At 39.9% G+C, this 20,352-nt stretch overlaps 1 protein-coding gene across 3 annotated transcripts; it reads left to right on the top strand.

The window, feature by feature from the left end:
• Positions 1-750: 750 nt before the first annotated feature.
• On the top strand, positions 751-19,683 carry PHF10 (PHD finger protein 10). 3 transcript variants are annotated; one of them, XM_061378633.1, is made up of 12 exons: positions 751-1,401; positions 3,986-4,092; positions 4,641-4,771; positions 5,513-5,596; positions 6,984-7,117; positions 7,232-7,381; positions 8,547-8,656; positions 10,156-10,309; positions 12,717-12,872; positions 17,610-17,718; positions 18,003-18,191; positions 19,597-19,683. In XM_061378633.1, the coding sequence occupies exons 1-12, from the start codon at positions 766-768 to the stop codon at positions 19,680-19,682; spliced, it is 2,046 nt and encodes a 681-aa protein (XP_061234617.1). In that variant the 5' UTR covers positions 751-765; the 3' UTR covers position 19,683. The 3 variants fall into 3 exon arrangements, with proteins under 3 accessions (XP_061234617.1, XP_061234618.1, XP_061234619.1); XM_061378635.1 differs by having other exon boundaries at positions 1,224-1,401; positions 5,519-5,596; XM_061378634.1 differs by lacking the exon at positions 12,717-12,872.
• The last annotated feature ends 669 nt before the right edge of the window (positions 19,684-20,352 follow it).

Below are 20,352 nucleotides of genomic sequence, written 5' to 3'. Positions count from 1 at the left end.
CTTCCCTGATGTTCCCTTCATGTCGAGTGTCAGCTTCGCTGGGGCTGATGGCTGAATGCTTAGTCAGGTGGGTTTGATCGTTTTGGTCTAGTGGCTTCTGATGGCGATGGCAGAATGGTGGTGTCAGTGTCAAGGATATTGATAAAAGGGCCTTAATGGGCAACAATAGCGGTGACCATGTTTTGAAAAATAAGTCTTTGGTAGATACGTTCGGTGTGCAGACATCTGCTTTGGAACAGCCGTGCGTGGAAGCAGAGCGCCAATGCCTTTTCCACATCCCTTGTATTGTGGAGAGCTGCAAGTGAGCGTGTGCAAGCACCAGTGGGCTGTGGTGCTTCTGAGTGCCCCTTGGCCTGCTCGGGTTTGGCCGCATATGGGTAGAAAGCGATGGGAGGGGGACCGGCCCGAGGTGCGGGCGGCGTTTCGCTGGGGGGGCGAAGTGAGCCCGTGGGGGCTGCGGCTGGGGAGCGGCTTCGCGCTTTGTTCGCCGGAGCGGGGACCCGTGCGCGGCCACGGGGCCCGGCGCGTGCGCGCGCTATAGGCGGCGGCGACAGGACGGGGGTCTTTGCTGTCGGAGGGGGTGGTGGGGGGTGGTGGTGTCCGTGCTCCGCCTTCGCCCCGCCACTGCGGCGGGAGCGGGACGAGGCACCGCCCGGCGCGCAGCTGGTTCGGCGCTTCCGCGCAGCGGCGGGGCCGGCTGCGAGAGCCCTCCTCGCAGGGGCGAGCGCGCCCCCCGCCCCCCGTGCCCCCCTCCTGCGGGGGCTGATGGTTCACAAACGTAGCTCGTCCCCGGCTGACGCTCCCGGAGACGGGAGCCTGGCGGCGGAGCAGCCCAGCTCTGCCGCGTGCCAGCTCCCGTGCCGGTCAACGGCGGCGCCTGGCGCTCACCACCGCGGGGGGATGCTGCCCCTCCGCCCCGCGCTGCTGCCCAAGCGATACCGGGGCGGCTCGGCTCCGCGCTCGCGGCCGGGCCGCGCGGCCGCCCGAGCGGCGGCGGCGGCGGCAGGAGGAGGAGGGCGCGGCGGCGGCGGCAGCAGCAGCACCACCATCACCATCACAGGCGGCGGCGCCCCGGCGCTGGGCCCACGCGGCGGCATTGGCCCGGGCCGGCTGCCGGTCCGGCGGCGCGGGCCGGGGTCGCCGCGGGCTGCCCGGAGGGGGGCGGAGCAGGAGCTGCGCGAGCCGCCGCGCTCGTGCGCGAGCTGGCCGGTAGGGGCCGTTGCCACCCCCCGCAGGGGAAGGGGGGGCGGAGCCGGGCGCGGCGCGAGGCCGGGTCGCGGGGCGGCGGTGCCGCTTGTCCTCGCTCAGCCGCCGGCGGGCCCCGCGGCGGTCATGGCGGCCGTCCTGTCACCGCGGCTTTGCGACAGCGACCCGGCTACGCCAGGCGCACAGTCCCTCAAGGTGAGAGCATGTGGCGGCCGCGGGTCTGCGGGCTCGGCGCGGAGGCCTGGGGCTGCGGTGCAACAGCCGCTTCGGCGGGAGGCCTGGGCTGCTCCTCATTACCCTCGCGCGAACTCCGTGACCCCCTCTTTGGGTTCACCTCACGCCTTCCAGGGGATCTAGGAGGCGGGTTGGCGGCTCCCCTCCGAACTCGCGCTGTGGGTCCAGGCTGGTGGGGGAAAGGCCCCACTCGGTGCCCGGAGCCGCGCTGAAAGTCCGGAGGCGCCTTCCCAGGTGCGGCGCCCAGCAAAGTTTGTGTCTAGTGGCTGGCTCCCGTGTGCAGGCCCGTGGAATCGCACCCGCGCTTCCCAGGCAGAGCTAGGGCTTGCGGCGCCGAGCACTTGCTGCTCGGGTGCGGGTGGGCAGTTACTTTTTGAAAGACATCTTGGTCATTCAGGCTCTCTCATTGCATAATAAGGCATCGTTACGTAGATCTTGTAGTTGATAGGCGTACCAGGAATGCGTAATGTAACCTTGTTTTGTAAGGACTAACAGAAACATGCGCTTTCAGGGGAAGAAGGGGCCTTTTTTAGCAATGTTTGACTTTCGATGTGGAGAAAGTCATAGACGGTCCCTAATTACTAATCTTGTTTACAGTAGCAGTGGTTGAAGTACAGTGTATCTTTCTTAGACCACAGTGCAGATGTTTTCACTTCTTTCTGAAAAGTCCTCTGCAAGAAGCTGCCTCATTTCCCGGGGCGTTTTGTGAGCCTGTGTGATAGAGTTTGCTGACGTTTTCAGCAAATGAGAAACCGAAAGTGGAAATGGAGGACATTGCTCTTCCGTGTGGTGTGGATGTGCACATTTTAACAGTACTGGATTTAATAAAATCACAAAACAAAAGCAGAAACTGATGTGAGGCACGTCCTCTTAATTGTCAAATTGAGATCTATCTTTTAAAGATGTTTTGAAGTTTCTTGGTAGCTTTGGTGTAGCAAAGCTTGGCTTTGGCCCTGCTCAAGTTTTTCTCTATTAAGCTGAAAACGTTAGGCATACATTCATGTTCTGGGGGGGAAGTAGGGGTGAACTACTGACGAGGCATAGCTGTGTCACAGGTTACCCTGGCGCTATACTGTTTTGATTGGAGATGGCTGCTTAGTTTGTCTAGTTGGATTTATACAAAGTATTCTCAACAATAGTAGGAAATAGTACTAGTAGTCATACTGGTGGAGATGCCGCTTACCTGATTATTTAAGTATAGCTTAATTAAGTTCTGTTTCAGTTTTTGCTGTTGTGTGAAAGATACTTATGAAATGTATTATTGCTAGTCCACAAGAAAGAAAGAAAAAAAATGTGAAAAACATTAAATAAACTAAAAATAGGGGAAACAAAAGCCTGGGGTCTGTCTTGGCTATAGTACTTTGAAATGTTCTTTATCAAAAGTAATCTCATGTGCTGTAGTCTTTTAAAATTATATTTTAAGTAGTATATAAAACATACTAGAATGAAGACATTAAGGTAAGGTAGACCTAATAATTGTTATATAAGTGTGTATAGTTTGGCTTCGTCCATTTATTTTTGGTATGTTAATTCTTTCTTAAACTTTTCTCAGAAGGTACAAAATGTGACTCTTCTGTAGTGCTCCACTTCAGAGTTTCGATTACCTAGAGAGCTATCTTGTTCTTGGCTCTACTACTGGTTACAACCGGTGAATCACTTGAACACTTCTGCCTTCCTTTTCTCAGTTATAGTCACTAAATGCTTTGAGAGTTGATGATGTAGGTAGGAGTTGTATAGCGTTACTGGATAACAAAGCAGTAAAAAACACAGAAGCATCAACTGAATCCTGGTCAGCTTGATTTTACAGAACTCCTTGTTTTGTTTTGTTGTCATTTTATTCTCTTTCTTTATATAGATCTCACGAAATCTGAATAGTGACATCTGTAAGTTAAATTCTAAATGTTTGCCTGTAATAGCTTTGTTCTCTTCTATATCTGTTGCAATACAATTTTTTTCTTTTTTGTTATTTATAGTTTTCCCACAAAAGACAAGTCTTTGCTGCTTACTGTAATCATATATTTTTGTGAACTGTGTACTAGTCCTTTAATTTTAACTGTGTGTCCATAATATTTTCCTTGATTTTGTGAGTATCAGCTCTCAGCAAAGCCTTGGTGGTTTTGCTGTGCCCTTGCTTTTGCGAGCTAGTCTGATAGGTGACTTAGTCTTGTCTCTAACAATAATCAGTGAGGGAAGTATGCTGTGTCTACAGCTGTCTGGCAGTGCTAATGCCAAGGTAGTTTACATCAAGAACAGTGAACTGAACTTGGTGGTCAGAGCTATAGCTGTCTATTCGGTGCTCCACCTACATCACAGGTGAGAAACTACCTAATCCTTCTGTGCCACTGCGTGTCATACAGCTAGTTCATAGCTAAGAATAATTTGCTACATAAACTGTCCTATGAGTTGTTAGTGAAGAGCGTTATTCAGTAGCTTGGTAGTTCAGGTATATTTAAAATCTAGATTACCTCGCAATTTTTTCTGATGTTTTACATTATCTGCTAATTACTCTGAATTCCTTTAATATTCATCTTTATTTTCATTTTAGGATGACACAGAAGAAAATTCCAATGATGGCAGCCAGCCATCCAAAAGACGACGCATGGGCTCAGGGGACAGTTCTCGGAGCTGTGAAACTTCTAGCCAAGACCTTGGGTAATATTTTTTTTTTATTTTTTTAAGAGTTCCTACTTTTTTATTGCTGGTCTTACTGTATTGTTTGATATGTGTAAGAATTAGTTCTTCCTCCTTTGCTTGTCCTTGTTCTTCATACATCTTTCTGAATTGAGGCAGTGTCCTGTGAGTAGCCAGCTGTATTTTTCTCCCAGCATATTTTAAGAAATTTTATTGTAAAACAGCACAGAATGTGATGCATCTAATTTACAATCAGAAGCACAGCTGACATGTTTTAAAATGTTACATAATTTTTAAACTTAACTTTGACACTTGAGTAGCTGCTTTTCCTGGTGTTCTGTCTGCTGTCAGGGGTATCCCTTTGCATTCTGTCTCTCAGCATATTGATGAATGAGGGTTTGGAGAAATATATGCAAAGTGGGGTGTAACAAAGTGACTTTGAAGTGGATGAACAGGATGCAGTGTCCTAAAGTGCTTGTCCAACTTCATATAAATAGAAATTACTGAATTTCTAGAAATATAAGTGGCCCTCTTAAGGATTCTTTGATTTGTTCTTACATTGTTCTTAGATACAGCTATTTTCCTGCTGAAAACTTGATAGAGTACAAGTGGCCACCAGATGAAACAGGAGAATACTATATGCTTCAGGAGCAAGTCAGTGAATATTTGGGTGTGACTTCCTTTAAAAGAAAATACCCAGGTATTTATTTTTGAAGCTTTTCTTCTAAAAAATCTTTGTGTATTTTGGATGTAATCTGTGTCTCTTTGACTATATAGCATGAGCCAACTGATTAAAAAGAGCCTGAATTATTTATATTTGTATTTTTATTTTATAATTTGTTACTGGCATATTAAAAACGTATCCCATGGTTTTCCAAATAATTTAAGACTTCTTGGTATTGCAATTGAAAATCTGTAAACAAGTCTGTTTTGGGGGTTAAATCAGCAAGAGTCTTTTGAAAACTGACCTCAGTTTCATTTTTGAGTATTCTGTTGGTGATTTCTTACTGTATAGCTATATCTCTATATTCTGTTTTCTGGTTTGTGCAACAATTAGATGGGGATATTCTAGGATTTGAGCCTTTATTATTCAGAATTGTCAAATCTGGTTCTTCTGTCATGGAGCTTATTTCTAAGAGGCATATTAAAAGAAAAAAATATATCGTCAGTACTTGATAATGTTTTTTGTGTCTGAGCTCATGTGTGAGGTTTCTTTGGTATTTCTTGAAATCATAACAGGCAGGGTACTCAGAAAAATTGACCATGTCCCTACAGTACCTGCTTAATTTAAGATTAATTTACAAGATTAACATGTTTGTAGAAATAGTAGTATAATACAGACTTTCATGGCCTGGAAATAAAATTGTCAAAATACTTTGACCCTGCTTATGGGTGAGTTTGAGTAACTGCATACATTTTTACTGTTCTCTTTTGTTTGGAGATTTAGAAAGACGAGATCTATCTCACAAGGAGAAACTCTACCTCAGAGAACTAAATGTTATCACAGAGACTCAGTGCACACTAGGTAAGAAAACAAATTGTTAGATTCCTTCTTAGCGTATTAAAAATATGACACACTGAAAACGTGATTCAGTTTGGTAAAGAATTGCATCACTCTTAACTGAAAACAAATTTTGAAATGAAAAGTGAATTATTATTAGTTTGCATGAATTGGCCACAAAGTATCAGGGTTCCAAATTTATTATAAGAAATAAGTTTTGGATCTATTTTAATTACTAAGAAAAATCCCTTCTGTGTTGGAAATTAACTTTTAGAACCTTTTTCTAGAAAAGAGAACACAATTTTTCAAATTCGAAAGTGCATCAGTCTTGTTTTCTTGAGTTAGTTGGAACCCAGCAAATATTAGTGTATCTTACATGGTTCAGTTTACATGTTTGAAGTTAGAAGGGTGTGTATTAAAGCACTTTAATGTACTTGAAATTGAATGATCCCATTGATATGGCTTATATTGAAAGAGCTTGAAGTATTTTTTTTCTTCCTCTGCTAGTACACATGCCTTGGAGCATGTTAGAGATTGAATGATGCCTGTCGCATCTTTTTCTGTAATTCATGGGTCTGTGTAAATGCACTGTCATTTTATATACTGACAGTCTTTGGAATACCACCTTTATGTCTCCTCTGCCAGCCCTCTGGATTAATTTTTTTTCTTTAACTTAAACATGTGGGAAAGAATAGTGCCTGATCTTTATCAATAGAAGTAAAATGCTATATCCTGCCTCATATATTCAGCAGAGATATGTGCTGAGTTAACTATCCCTATTTTTTAAGGTTATATTTATAATTGGTGGTAGTAACATAAGTCGTCCTCTAGTCCGTAGTTAATGATTAGAGAATAGTTGTATTTGAACCTTTAAAGGAGTTCTGCACTGTGGATGCAAACTGAGGCATTTTGCCTTCTGAAATTTAGATGATTTACTTTGGAGTCAGAAGTCTGTGTGTGGTTTGCTGCTCTGAATTGCCCTCATACTTATTCTTCCTTGATTTGTATGTAGAGATTATCTAAACCTCCTAATTTCAGTTAAGGTTCTGCAAGTTAGTGAAACTTAACACTTCACCAGTGTTGGAAATGAAAGCTATGTACCATTTTACCAGGTCCCGCTTAGAACTAAGGTTCTGCTCACACTGGAATTCAGTAGCTGGCTGAGTCAGTGTTCAGGGGTCTGTAGCTGTAAGGAAGAAATGAGTCTTGACTCATTGGGTAGAAGCAAACCCCTAATCAGCCTTGAGAGCTAAATGGCACAAGTTCAGTCCTACTTTAGAGAGAGAGCAGCACTGTGCACAGCAGGTTGTTGCTTCTAGCTGCTCAAAAAGTTAAGCTGATCATTGTGAGATATAAATAACCTACAGATAGTTTTGCCAGATAGCATCATTATTGCTTTTATCTATTTTAGGTCTGACAGCTTTGCGTAGTGATGAAGTAATTGATCTTATGATTAAAGAATATCCTGCCAAACATGCTGAGTATTCTGTTATACTGCAAGAGAAAGAGCGTCAGCGAATAACAGATCATTATAAAGAGTACTCTGTAAGTAGCTAGCATATAAGTGAACTAGATCTGTAACATGTGCAGTATAAGAAAAGGCTGTTCTCAGGCTGATAGTGAAATATATGTGAATTGATAAAATTGTTTTTATTCCAGCAAATGCAGCAGCAGAACACACAGAAAGTAGAAGCCAGCAAAGTTCCAGAATACATTAAAAAAGCTGCCAAGAAAGCTGCGGAATTCAACAGCAATTTAAACCGGGAGCGGATGGAAGAACGTAGAGCCTATTTTGATTTACAGACACATGTAGGCAGATTTAAATTTCTTATCAATCTTAATAGGTATTTAAGGTTAAGTTGGTTTTCGTACCATTTTTAACTATTATTGTCAAGGGTTTTGCTTAGTCTTATTTCAGTCATGTAGGGACTTAAACAGCTTTGCTGTTAAACGGGTAATACTGCTAAAAAACATGTGAAGTTTTTATCTTTTTCTTTTAACCTGAAAACATTTGTCTTGGGAAGCTGTAAAAGTTTCAGTGTAACTTTGTTGTCATCTGGTGGTAGTACAAAACTGAAGAGGGAGGCTTAGGTAACTAAGAAACTTCTGTTACTATTTTACCTATTCGTATGAATGGCTAATTCTGTTTTGGAATATCTTCAAAGTTATGTCTAAACAATACCTAGGAAAAAAAGTAAACTGTTTATGCCCTAAGAGTCTGCAATGTTATGCCTTTGTTTTTGTTAGGTGCTATGTAATTTTTGTATTAGATAGACTTAATGTTTCAATGCCTGATTAAAAAAAAAAAAATAAGCTGCCATTTCGAAGCAGGACTGTCCTGCTCATGTGAAGACAGTAAAAATCTTCTCAGTGCAAATTATTAGATGGCAGTCTATTATGTTTTTTTTTGGTACTGACCCATGTTAGAGACAAGATAGTGGATAATTTTATTTCTTTCTAAGGGAAAGAAGACGTCTGTGTAGGCTTCTCCTTTCCATATATTTTTATTATTAATGGTATTTTTTTAATGCTGCGATCTGATTTCAGAATTAGATGGATGTGTTCTTGCTGCCTGCTGCCAGTATGGACCAGCAATGTTAATTCATGCTAAAGATGCCAGTCACAAAAGTAATGTTTACAGTTTCAATTGTATTAAAATTCAATTGTATTGTTTCCATTTCAATTCAAATTTTAATTTTCAAATTATTTTACGTAGTATATTATTAGAAGTAGTCTTAACTAATAATTGTTCAGTTCACTAAATACTCAGTGATTGTATTTAATCTGTAATACTATTTTGTGAGTGGGATCTCTTACCATATTAATGAATTAATTTCCCATGGGAGAGCTCGGGTAGCTGTTGCAATTCAATAAAACTGACTAGTTAAAAAATATTTGTTAGGAAGGTGGTGAAGAAGGCTTAAAAGTTTGTGTGTGAAACAAAAATGTCTTTGTTTTGTCTTAAACAATACAGATTATCCAGGTGCCTCAAGGAAAATATAAAATCTTACCTACAGAGAGAACAAAGGTTAGTCCTTACCCAGTGGCTCTCATACCCGGCCAGTTCCAGGAGTACTACAAAAGGTATTTTAAAAGCATCCTAACTGCTGATTCTGTTGCACTGATCTGTTTTCTCTGCATCTAGCAAATAGAAAACATTTGAATGTATTTCCTGTAAGGTTTTAAATTTTTATGTTTAAGACACTTGCTAGTCTAAGAGATGCATAGTGTGACAAGAACTGTCAACAAAACAGTGCTAGTTGCAAGGGGGATGTCCCTGCTGATGTGTTGCAGTGCCTGAGATGTGGCCTACTCAGATTTTACTGTGGTAAAAGGAGGCACTGATTTCATTCTTGCCATTCTCATGTGTTTACTGATCATCTGCATGAGTGCTAAGGTTAATGTTGCTATATCAGAATTTTGTGATGCTGGCTTGTGATCGTCTTTTCTGTGTGACAGTCTCACTGTCCTTCTTTAGAAAGTCGTTAATTGAAAAAAAAACAACCCTGATTGTTCTTGTGGGCCAAGTTTAATGCTGGATTTGTAAGTGAGTGAGAAAGGTATCCCTAGTTGGATCTTTGTATTTTGTGAAAAATGTGGACCTGTCTACACAAATTTAAGACTTTTCCAGTGGTATGATCCCATTTGAGAAATACACACTGATTTGAAAATTGTTGCCTAAGTCTTACCGTCCATACAACAGAGACAGTACTCATCCTGTACCTGCACGGTTTTCTTGAGAGAAACTGTTTATACAGACCACCCCAAATTTGCATATTACAGGACATTCTAAAGGATTACATTTTATTAAATTAATTGAATTAAAGAGTTTGAATTTAATTTTGAATTAAAGATTAAATATCTTATTTCACACTTACAAGCTGCAGGTGGAACTGCTTATCCTTGTTAATGAAGGACACAACTTTTCAAAATATGCATTAAAATAAATAATATCCTATTCGTTACAATGTCTATCCTTAATAGTAAGAGGACTTTCAATATTTTCTTAGTATCTCAGGTTAAAAAAAGAAGTATGTTATACGTGTTAAGCTGTATCTGGTTGTAAGCAATGTGATTAGGTCTTCAGTCTTATGAAATTGTATTTTTATATGCACTTTTTATTCTCTTTCAGTGATCAAGGAACTTGGACATATAGCTGTATTCTTTACGTACTTTGCTTTGGACCCAAGCTGTTCATGTGCCCTGTGCTAGAACTGTTGTGCATATGCTATATGGACACTGTACATTTATAAATAAAGTGTATTGTTGGGCATAGAAATATGGATTGGTTAAAAATATTTAGGTCTTCTGTGGTCTTTTATGATTATGGAGGTTTGGAATATTGCAGAGATACTCTTCCTACATTCCAAAAATATCTGCTATACAAAGAAGACAAGTACTATATGGTACCACATTTGGAAGGAGAAATTAACGTTTCCTTTGTTTTCAGAATTGCATGTTTTTACGTGCTTCCCTGCAAAAAAGGGAGCTTTTCATGCTCTTTTTCATTGAAGTCCTTGTACACTGTGTGATATAACATTGATGTGTAAAGTACATGAATTAAATTTATCTATTAACTTTAGATATTCTCCAGATGAACTTCGTTACTTGCCATTAAACACAGCTCTTTACGAACCTCCTTTGGATCCAGAGCTGCCTGCGTTAGACAGTGATGGAGATTCAGATGATGCAGAAGAAGGACGAGGGGATGAGAAACGGAAAACCAAAGGCAATTCGGTGAGACAAATTGAAAGTATTCCTCAACAGAAAAATCCTTTCCCTTCACTTTTGTCAGGTTCAGTAGAATCTTTAACATTTGCAAAATGAAGGAGAATCATAAACTAAAAGTGTACTCCCCGTTTTTAGTGCTTCTTTTTATTTTCATAACGTTGCTCTCCAGCTTTCTCTTTTGATCCATTTTAAAGTAAATTGAACAGATACTTGAAATTTCAGGCCCTTTCTCCTTTTTTAAAAAATCTTGAAAAGCCTTCTGAACTCCAGCTCTGCTGTGCCTTTTTCCTCAATGGGAAGTTGCTGGCGTTTCTGAGGGGAATGAGCCTTGTAGTTCAGGCCACAGTATATTTTGCTATTCAAGTCCCATAGAATCTGTCACTAAAGCCTGATAAATTTTTATTCTTGTGAAGTAGAAGCAGGAAGTATTCAATACAGAAACAGATACTTTATTCCATTTCAAAAACAAGGTGAAAAGCACTAGTTTTTTTTTTGCTTTACAACACATCTTTAAAAAGATGCTTTTATTCTCTCTGTATGCAAGTGCTGAATTAACTGTTGCTGGAAGTTAATGGAAACTTTCACTTGCATACCTTGGCAGTGTTTTAAATGCTTGAGAGCCCCTGAGCTTCAGATGAGCTGTCTTGAGTACAACTGAGCCATTGGTCTGTCGGTAGTTAGTATGTTGGTGAAAACCATTTTCCAGAAAGTTAACCCTAGTTTTAAGAGAAATAGAACATAAAGTCATGGGTGCATTGAACAGTTTCTGGTTCAGTTCACAAACATTTTAGATGGTGGGTGTATTTAGTGCTAAATTTTGCCATATAAGCATTTATTTTGTTTGAATATTCATAAGATTCTCGTAACTGAAAAAGGAAAGAAACAGTCAGCTTGTAGGCTAACAAAGGAGAGATCAGTGTTAATACGCCCTTTCTGCTTGCATTTTGTGGAGAAAGGATCATATAAACTTAGCAAGCTAAATGTCAATTCAAAATTTTTATTTCATTACATTCCAGCTTTTTTACAGTTGGTCTTTAACCATTTCTTCCTAGTTCCCTTTAACTTCCATTCCCCTTAGTGGTAAAGAAAAGTAACTGGACCACACAGGCTATGTTTTCATTTTTCAAAGAAGCTCACGGTTTTTGGTGACAATGCAGAAGGGAAAATGTGCTTGTGTTGGAAAAGCATAGGGAAAATTTGAAATGAGATTCCTGTGGAGCGTGGTTTGACTATGGGAGCAGGGGTTCTTTGCTAGTCATTGAGGCATACTGTTTGGGAAAAATATTTGTTGAACACAGAAGTGGGCAGCTAGCAGGCCTCAATTTTGGGCTACCTACCATTCGTCAGATCTCTCTGGTGAGTCCTACAATATGCTTTATGCTTTTTCCTCTTTTACCTCCCCATTGTTGGAGTCAGGTGTCAGTTTGCCTGTTCTATAGTGTTTTAACGGGCCTGTCATAAATAACCCCCTAAAATAATGATGAAACATACCATTTCTTCCTGCCACAGAGTTTGCTTGCTTTTGTATTATACTCCTCCCTTTGCCCTGTGTCTTTTTTGTCTGATTTTAAGGTCTGGGACATAGGCTGACTACTGTTACGTTTGTACAGAGTGCCTTTTAATGTAGGGCACCATCGTTATTTGGCCTCTTGGTTTTTATTGTAATCAATGTTATTAATTATATTGCTTTCTTCTGGAGCTTCTTGGAGGCCTTTGTTAACACTTTTCTGAGAAAAATCTTGTGCTGCTGCTATTAATTATGCTTACATTGATCTTTTACCTTCTTTGAACCTCTTTCAAGCCCCTCTTTCTTGCCTCCTCATTCCTCAAAACAACAACAGCAAAAAAGCTTTAACTGCAGCATATATTCATAAATTCTACTGTTTGGTTCTGAGTTAAGTATTGAATTGTATTTTGCTTTGATGGCACTCTTCTGCTGCAATCCAAATTAAATATTTAGATTGATTGCTCCTGGTGAAAATAGTAGATGAGGGTGGCAGAAAAAACCTTCACATGTTTAATTCAAAGCAGTGCTATTTTGTAGTCCACTTAAATGCATGGCAAGGGCACTTTTAACTTTTTTGCTGGCCCTTTACATTGAAAACAGTATCTCACATATAGTTGTTTTCTTGCTGACTTTTAAAGGAAAACGGTTCAAAGAACTATACTAATGTGCTCCCACTCTGGTTTCAAGACCAACTGGAAAACATGACTGGTACTGCTGATGCCAGTCTCTCAGCATAAGAAAAAATAGATAATGAAGGTTATAAGCAAAGGTGTTCTAGATTGTAATGTACCCTGTGCTTTTGCAGAAGGAAAGATGTATCCTTCTCTTACCTTAGCTGGGGGCATAGGAAAGACTTGTCTGTCTATCCAAAAAATAAAAAAAATAGCTATGGTATTTTTATTATAGGACAATTCGTCTGGCAATGTATCTGAAGGTGATTGCGCCACAGAGAACCAGGAGGATTCTTTTCAGGGAAGACAAAAAACAAGAGACAAAAGTGCTACTCCAAGAAAAGATGGTTCCAAACGTTCTGTATTATCCAAATCAGTTCCTGGGTACAAGGTAGAAGAAAAAAGCCCTTGATGGAACTTCTTTACTGACCAGCTTCTCCCTGAAATACACGTTTTTAAAATAATATGGAACTTCTGCTTGCTGTACTTCATTAGCTGCTCTCTTGTGTGCTCCACCTGTTTGCTTCCTTACTTCCTTCTTGCTTTTATTTCATGTGGGCCTTTCCTTTACCCTGGCTATACAGTGACTTCTGTTTCTGTGTACTTCTTGGATTCCCAGGCAGTAACATCAGAAAAGTCCATTGCGGTTTTATCACTGGAACTCTGCATCTTTCTGTCTGCCTTAACATAACAGTCAAAATTACTTGCCAGTTCGAAACTAGCATTCAGTATCCGTTATATTTTTTTCTGCTATTTAATATGGCAGCATACCAAGAGATCAGTGCTGTAAAGTGCAGCTATGTGGCTGAACATATTGTTACGATGTTCCTTTTAAATACAGCCTTTCATCCAGAGATGTTGCTATGTATAGCATGGAAGGCAAGAAGCTTACTACAGTTGTATAGGCAACACTACATAACCACTTTAACAGTATATGGAAAATAGCTTTTTATGTAGTTCACACTATGTAGAAACATTTGTAGGCAATATGCTTATATCCAAGCTAAAGACTTGGTGAGGATGTTAAGACATTTCAGCTGTCAAGAGGTGGTTGCCAAACCTAGGGCCCAAATCTTCAGTATTACTGTATAATAATTTCAAAAATTAAGGTAAAATAATGATTTTCAGAGGAAATAGGAATTGACATGCATTATTTATGTGTTGTTTTTCTGCATATTAAGGGAGGACCTGAATATATGTAATGTATGAATATAATGTAACACTTTCAAAGTACATTAGTGCCTAGTTTGGTTCCACTGAAAGGAATGAGAATTTTCTGTTGATTTACATGGGAGCAGGAATAAACTCACAAAGAGGTAAAACACTACATGAAGATAGGGTTTAGTAATTAGCAATCAGGAGTGCTTGTTAAGAGAGGTTATGGGACAACAAACACCTTTGTCAGGGACAGGATCATGCACTGTCTTAGCAAAAGCAAGCTGTTGATGGCTTGCATTTGATGTTCATAAATATTTACTATCTGTATTTACCAAGTCGATGGTAAGTAAACTATCATGTTAAGAAGCTGATTTCCAGCAAGAATTGGACAGCTCTGATAAATTTTCTCCACACAGGATATCTGTACAAGAGAAAGCACCAGCTGTGTTTTCTCTTTCCCGGAAATTACTCAGAAATTTGCGAAAATGGAGATTTAGACTGTGGTACCATATGTATATTTTTTATGTGTGACTTTCCAAATTGTTGTAGACACAGTACATGCCAATATTCCCATGAACATGAAATCCAAAGATGGAGCTTGAAATTATTTTTTAGCTTTGTTTAACTTAACATTAGAGACTGTGTGCCACTGGTTTATTACAGAAGTTTCACTTAGCCATGAGATGTCAGAGTGCTTGATTAGTCCAGTGTGTTTGACATTAGGAAAGCATAGAGAGAGGACTGGTGGAGCAGAACTTCCTGTAAGCTTCTGAACTTCTAATTGTAGAAGAGCAATGGTAGCATACAGCATTGCATTTTGAAAATGGGATCTGGTAGCAGTTGCTTATTGGTTTAAAATCAGTGGCTGTGTTAGCGTTACAGTAACAAGGTGTTACTATAAATGTACAGTGCCACATCTTACACTGTGGCATGCCCAGCCTGCAGCAGCCATCAGGCTGTTGGTAAGTCAGAGGTGGTGATGTTGTGTTGGGAGGGTGAGAGGATTGGCTTTCTTGTTTGTGGGAGCATTTGAATGCTTTCAGTAGTCCCAATCACATGAGCTGTTTTAACTGGTAAAACAGAAAGATTCTTGTTTGTTAGTCATAAAAGCACCAGATACTGATACACCAAACGTGCCGAAATGTTAAGGCACTTTGAGCTGAAGGCTTAACTCATTTAAAGTGGCGTCCCTATGAACTCTAAATCTTTGTAATACTTCCATATTGTTCTCTAATATTTTACTATTTTTGTAGGACAGTAATTTTTCATTACATGTAGTTAAAATTGAAGGATAATTGCTATGGCATCAACATGCAAATGTATAGTTATAGCCACATTAGAAGTATTATAGAATTCACACATTTCCACTGAGTTATTTTTTAGTAAAAGAATAATGTATTTTATACGGAGGCATTTTTATTGTCAGTTCTTTAAGAAAGAACGGCTAGCATGTTTTACATTTTATCATGTTACAGGTAGCGAGTCTTTGTTGCTGCAGTACTCGCTACTACAATTGCACACACAGGGTACTGTTGAAAGTACAGGAGACTTTTTGCACATAAAACTGAAATGTATTTAGAAACTATATTTTACAACAATTCTGTTTCAGGTCACTGTATATGAAAATGGAACGCTTTGCATTCTGAATAGGACCTTCTAAAAGTGGTGTAGTTGGAATGCTTACTTTGAGAGCTGCAGCACAGCATCATGGAAGCAAGAACTTATAGAGCAGGCAGTGGTCACTTTGACTCTGCATTCATTCCCTCTCCATTCCTCATCCCAATGAGATGAGGATGTCGAAAGCAAAGTTTAATCAGATGGGATATTGTAACTTCCCATCTGGATTTTATAGACTTTGTTCATAGTGTTTCTAAAAGCCATTTATGGTGGTAGAACTTGAACTGATTTGAAATGTGAATGAATAGTCTAGCAGTCTTTTAAATTTTTTCATTTTTGTAAAAATACTTCCATTCTGTTGGAACTTTATTATCAATAGGCTGTGATTCTCACCCCCCCGAAAATGCACAATTTCTAATAAACACAGTTTAGTCAAGTAAGACTAGATGGAAGCACTGTTGGTAAATGCATCTATATTAGTGTCTAACTTGGGAGTTCTGTGTATCAGTGTTAACTCCACATATGCTAACGCAGGTTAACAGTGACCAGAAAGCAACTCACTTTAGCTTTCCTGGATTACCAGGGAGTACGCTGCTGTGTATTAAAGGCAGTCAGATATAAATCCATAACGAACTAGAAGTTTGATTAGAAAAGTGCACTTGATATTCTAGAAAGGCTTGGTTTACTTAGAAATAGATAAAAACACAATAAAATTAGAATTTAGCCTAATCAATGGAAGGGTAAATGCTGCAACACTGACAAGGTTTAAGCATGTGCCACTTCTGTTGGGAGGAGCAGGGTATAAAGGTATACATGTAGGACACAGTAAACCGTAAAGGAGTTTGTGTGGTATTGCTTCCATTATATTTATTATTTTGTAGAGACGTTTGTGAATGTTAGACTTTTCTTATTGTTTTATTATGATTATATTTATGTATAAAACAGGTTGACTCTGCTTTTTTAAAATAAATAAGCAAAAAAAGTCTGCATGAATGCCTCTGTCATCTTTTGAGGGAAGTCACCTATAAACATCTGTTGTGGTGTGCTGGTTTTGTAAATAAACTGCTTCAGACAATTCGAAGCAGACTGTAGCCATGTTTTAACTTCAAAAGCAGAATGAAAACTTCAGAGAACTCAAAAGCAATGTATCCTGACTGCTCTAAACATGAGTCAAGATGCTAACTATCTTGCTAGGTGCTAGAAAAACTGCCTGGGGATATAGGCACACTCAGATAGGTTGTAGTGCAGAAGATCTCACTGATTTTATATATGTATCTAGATATATGAATATATATATGCACATATATATTTGGTTTTGCTCCAAAAATGTATTTTAAAATTAAACCTCATTCATCTCCCCACACATGGTTAGTAGTTGACCAGAACTCTTCTTGGTTACTGACAAGCCCTTTAGCTCCTTTGAGACCAGGTTGTGCCTTGAACTCCTCTGTTGGCTATATCTTTGCAGCAACATTGGGTTTTAGAACTCTGGCACCTACTTTGTTTAACAACAGGGAGTACAGTTTTAATTTTAAACAACATTTCTCACTGATTTCATTATGCAGTGGGCAGAGCTGAACAACAGAACTACTGAAACGTTTCAGAAACGTGCAATGCCTTATTCCTCCCTTGTCCTTATTGGGGTTTTAAACTCCCATTGGTGTATCTCTTGGGTTGGCACACAGAGTATGTACACAGCTGTTAACTCACTGTAGCAGCCTGCTATTTCTCTCTTACCTTCTAAATGGATCTCAGGAATCCAAATACACTGCAGGTGATAATTCAGGTGATGAATGTAAAACTGTAGTTAAATACAAGGCTGTGTTTCTTACCAGTGATGGCTGGATACAAGATAGAATGGTAAAACAGGCAGCTGTGTGCAGCAGAGCTAACCAGATATTTTGAAATTAAAGACAGAAAAATAAAGTTTACTGATTTTGTAATTATTTTTGTATATTCACGGACAGATGTATTGCAAATGGAAAGTTTTATTTCCTCCATAAATGGGAAATCTGCAGGAGTATCCTATATTGGAAAAAAATGACTGACAATTTCATCCTCTGTCACAGTTAATTTACACTGAGGAGAATGTTAACTGGTGAATTCATAGGAAGAAGCAGGTACATGCTTTTGCTCCAATCTGACCTACATATAACTTGCCACATGTGCCAAATGCAAAGTCTTACGTAGTTAACCTAGTTTTTTTCAGTGCCACTGCTTGTGACTGATTGTCCCATTTTAAGGTTCATATATCCTAACAATTAATTTTAAGAGTTAAGGAGTTCTGTGACATTTCCTGTTAAATCTGTCAATTCTTGTGGAACGAATTTATAGCCCTCTTCTACCCTTCCAGCCGAAGGTCATTCCAAATGCTATATGTGGAATTTGTCTGAAGGGTAAGGAGTCCAACAAGAAAGGAAAAGCTGAAGCTCTTATACATTGCTCCCAGTGTGACAACAGTGGTAAGTATCTGCATACACTAAGCGGATTCCTAAGGGAGTCTGTTTGTCAGATCTGTTTGTGGAAATACTTAGTGTACCAGGCTTGTGTGCCAACGGTTCAGCTGCCTTTTCTGTCCTTCGTTAAGACTCCATCTCTAGTTAACATTATGTGCACCAGCACACTGGGTGTGCTATGGGATCTCATCAGGAGATGAGCCAAGATTCAGCTTCTGTAAAAGCAAACATTCTAACTAATTTTAAATTTCATTTCAGACATAGAAGTAATAATACTGGTTTTAATCTAGGCCACCCTTCTTGCCTTGATATGACCCCGGAGCTTGTTGCTATGATTAAGACTTACCCTTGGCAATGTATGGAGTGTAAAACATGCATTATATGCGGGCAGCCTCACCATGAAGAAGAAATGATGTTCTGTGATGTATGTGACCGTGGTTACCACACTTTCTGTGTGGGACTTCATGCCATCCCTTCAGGTAATAAGAGTTAATTGTTCCCACCTTCTTGGAGTTCTGGGCTTTCTCTGTCAGAGTTAATTTACACTTTGCTTTTGAAAGAATAGTTTAAAACAAGCGTGAAGGGTAGGAGTGAGAAGTGCTGTAGGAAAGCACACCATAGGACACATTTTTTTTAATCTTTATTTTGGTACATTTGGTTGTGCACAGTTTAACCTGGCCATTCCTGTATAGGAAATAGAATTGGTTTTTACAACAGAATCCTATCAGACTCACTCAGAACTAGTATTTTTTTTCCCCCAAATCCACAGAATACTGAGAATAATTACCTCTCTTCATAAATGAAACCTGTAAAAAGGCTGTATTGCTGCATATTGCTGGAGTATAGCTTTCACATTAACAAAGTGTTTGTGCTATCACATCAGTTTCTAAATTAAAAAGTACACTCAATTTAGTATTTGTAAACACTTTTTTAAACCCATTCCTTCCTTTTTTTTCTTAAACATCGAAGCTGGAATGCAGTACCTAGATGTCAGGCAGTCTGTACCTTAAAATTACTTGGTCATTTGTTATCAGCTGGCCAGCTCAAGGCAGTGTAAAGAAATAACTGGTGGTACTGTTGCTTGTTGTGTAATACTAAATCCATAGTAAGTAAATTCATGAATAAGTGCACAGTGGCTGCGAGTTGTGCTGCAACAGAATCCCCTGGAAGTACAGTGCTCCAAATATGTGGTACATTCCCATTCTGGGAAGCACTGGCACTAGCTGTCACCTTAGTACAGGTTCTGTGGCCCGTTTCAGGCTGACCTAAGGACAGAATCTAAACAAAACAGATTATATGCCTGCTAGACAATGAAATTACCAAAGCAGCCCTTATGATTCCAGCTGCTGTAATACAGTTAAATGCTTCTGTCTTTGCTCAACCCTTTTTTGAGGGTCAGTAATTTTCAGTACAAGGTCTAGTGATGAAGCCCTGCCAGCAGTTGTCTGTGCTGCCTGACTGCACTCAAATAACAGGCACTGGTTTGTGGAACAGGACTCCATACCTGCAGCAGAGCAATGTTCCCCAGCTACTGTTGCTTCACCTTGGGCCATGGTCATTCACATCAAAACAGAATCTGCAAACTCAAGCATCGTTCCTCAGGTTCTTTCCTAATGATACACCTCCTTAGCAGTGCTGGAGCCTCCTGAGGTCCACAGATCGGTGCAGCCAGTTGTTACACATCAGGAATCCACAAGGGAGGGCACACTGCACACACTGCTTTGGGCACCTTCTCCAAAGGTGTTTGCATTTCAAAGCAAAGCACTGGCTGTTTACATTGAAGGAAGTACTGCAAACAGATGAGCACTTATAGAGTGGTGAAAGGTTCATAACTAGGCAGGTGAGTAACAAAGTTTCCAGTAATTGATAACTTTCTTTTCTTAGGTCGCTGGATTTGTGACTGTTGTCAGAAAGACTCTCCCGTACCAAGAAGAGGAGGAAGAAGGGGGAAAACCAGCAAGGAGGGCTAAACCCCTCAAAAACCTGCTGCCCAAAACTGCACAAACTGAAGTGATACTTTGGTGCTATTTAACCAACCACTCTAAGAGGAACAATACCACTTTGTTTTGGTGTGGTGTTTTTTTCCTTTTTACCAAATAAACTCTTAATTTTGTCTATATAATGACTTTTTTTGTGATACAAGTCAATAATCCTATCCTGTCGAATGTCTGGATAGAGACAGACAAACCAAATTCCCACTCAAAAAGAGAAGGCTTTTGGTAATGAAATTCAAATTGTACATGCACCGTTTGCATATAGTAATGTACTTGTTTATCTCAGTGCACTCATCAGTAAGCTCTGTGAAAAGGAAATTGCAGAGCAACTGCAGTACCCACTATTTGCATAGCAACTGGTTATTCTGAAAGACTCAACCAAGGCAAAAACTATTCCTGGCAAAACCGATTTTCGACAAAGAGTAGGCACAGCCTGACCTTCTTACACCCGACTGCATACTCAGCAGAAGTTTTCTTTGCAAGCTCATGACTTATTCATAAAGAACAAAAAAAAGAAAACCAAACAATCACAACAAGCTATCAGGGGAGGTGTAAGAAAACAGCTCCCAAGTTCAAGATACCTTATAGTGCATTTCTTTTAACAAGGAACAAAACCACCCTACTGACAACAACAGCTGACAGTTCA

Source organism: Neopsephotus bourkii, unplaced genomic scaffold (assembly GCF_033783945.1).
Source record: "Neopsephotus bourkii isolate Nb327-2 ecotype Australia unplaced genomic scaffold, CSIRO-AGI_Nbou_v1 NB_1767, whole genome shotgun sequence".
In the NCBI taxonomy this organism is placed as follows: domain Eukaryota; kingdom Metazoa; phylum Chordata; class Aves; order Psittaciformes; family Psittacidae; genus Neopsephotus; species Neopsephotus bourkii.
The sequence above is the reverse complement of the archived record's forward strand: the minus strand, read 5'-3'. Positions and strand labels throughout refer to the sequence as shown.

Excerpts from the sequence above, each read along its gene's own strand:
- PHF10 (XM_061378633.1), top strand. The coding sequence starts at position 766 with ATGGTTCACAAACGTAGCTCGTCCCCGGCTGACGCTCCCGGAGACGGG. Across the intron at positions 7,382-8,546 it reads ATTTTGATTTACAGACACAT|ATTATCCAGGTGCCTCAAGG; the intron begins GTAGGCAGATTT and ends TAAACAATACAG. Across the intron at positions 17,719-18,002 it reads CTCCCAGTGTGACAACAGTG|GCCACCCTTCTTGCCTTGAT; the intron begins GTAAGTATCTGC and ends GTTTTAATCTAG.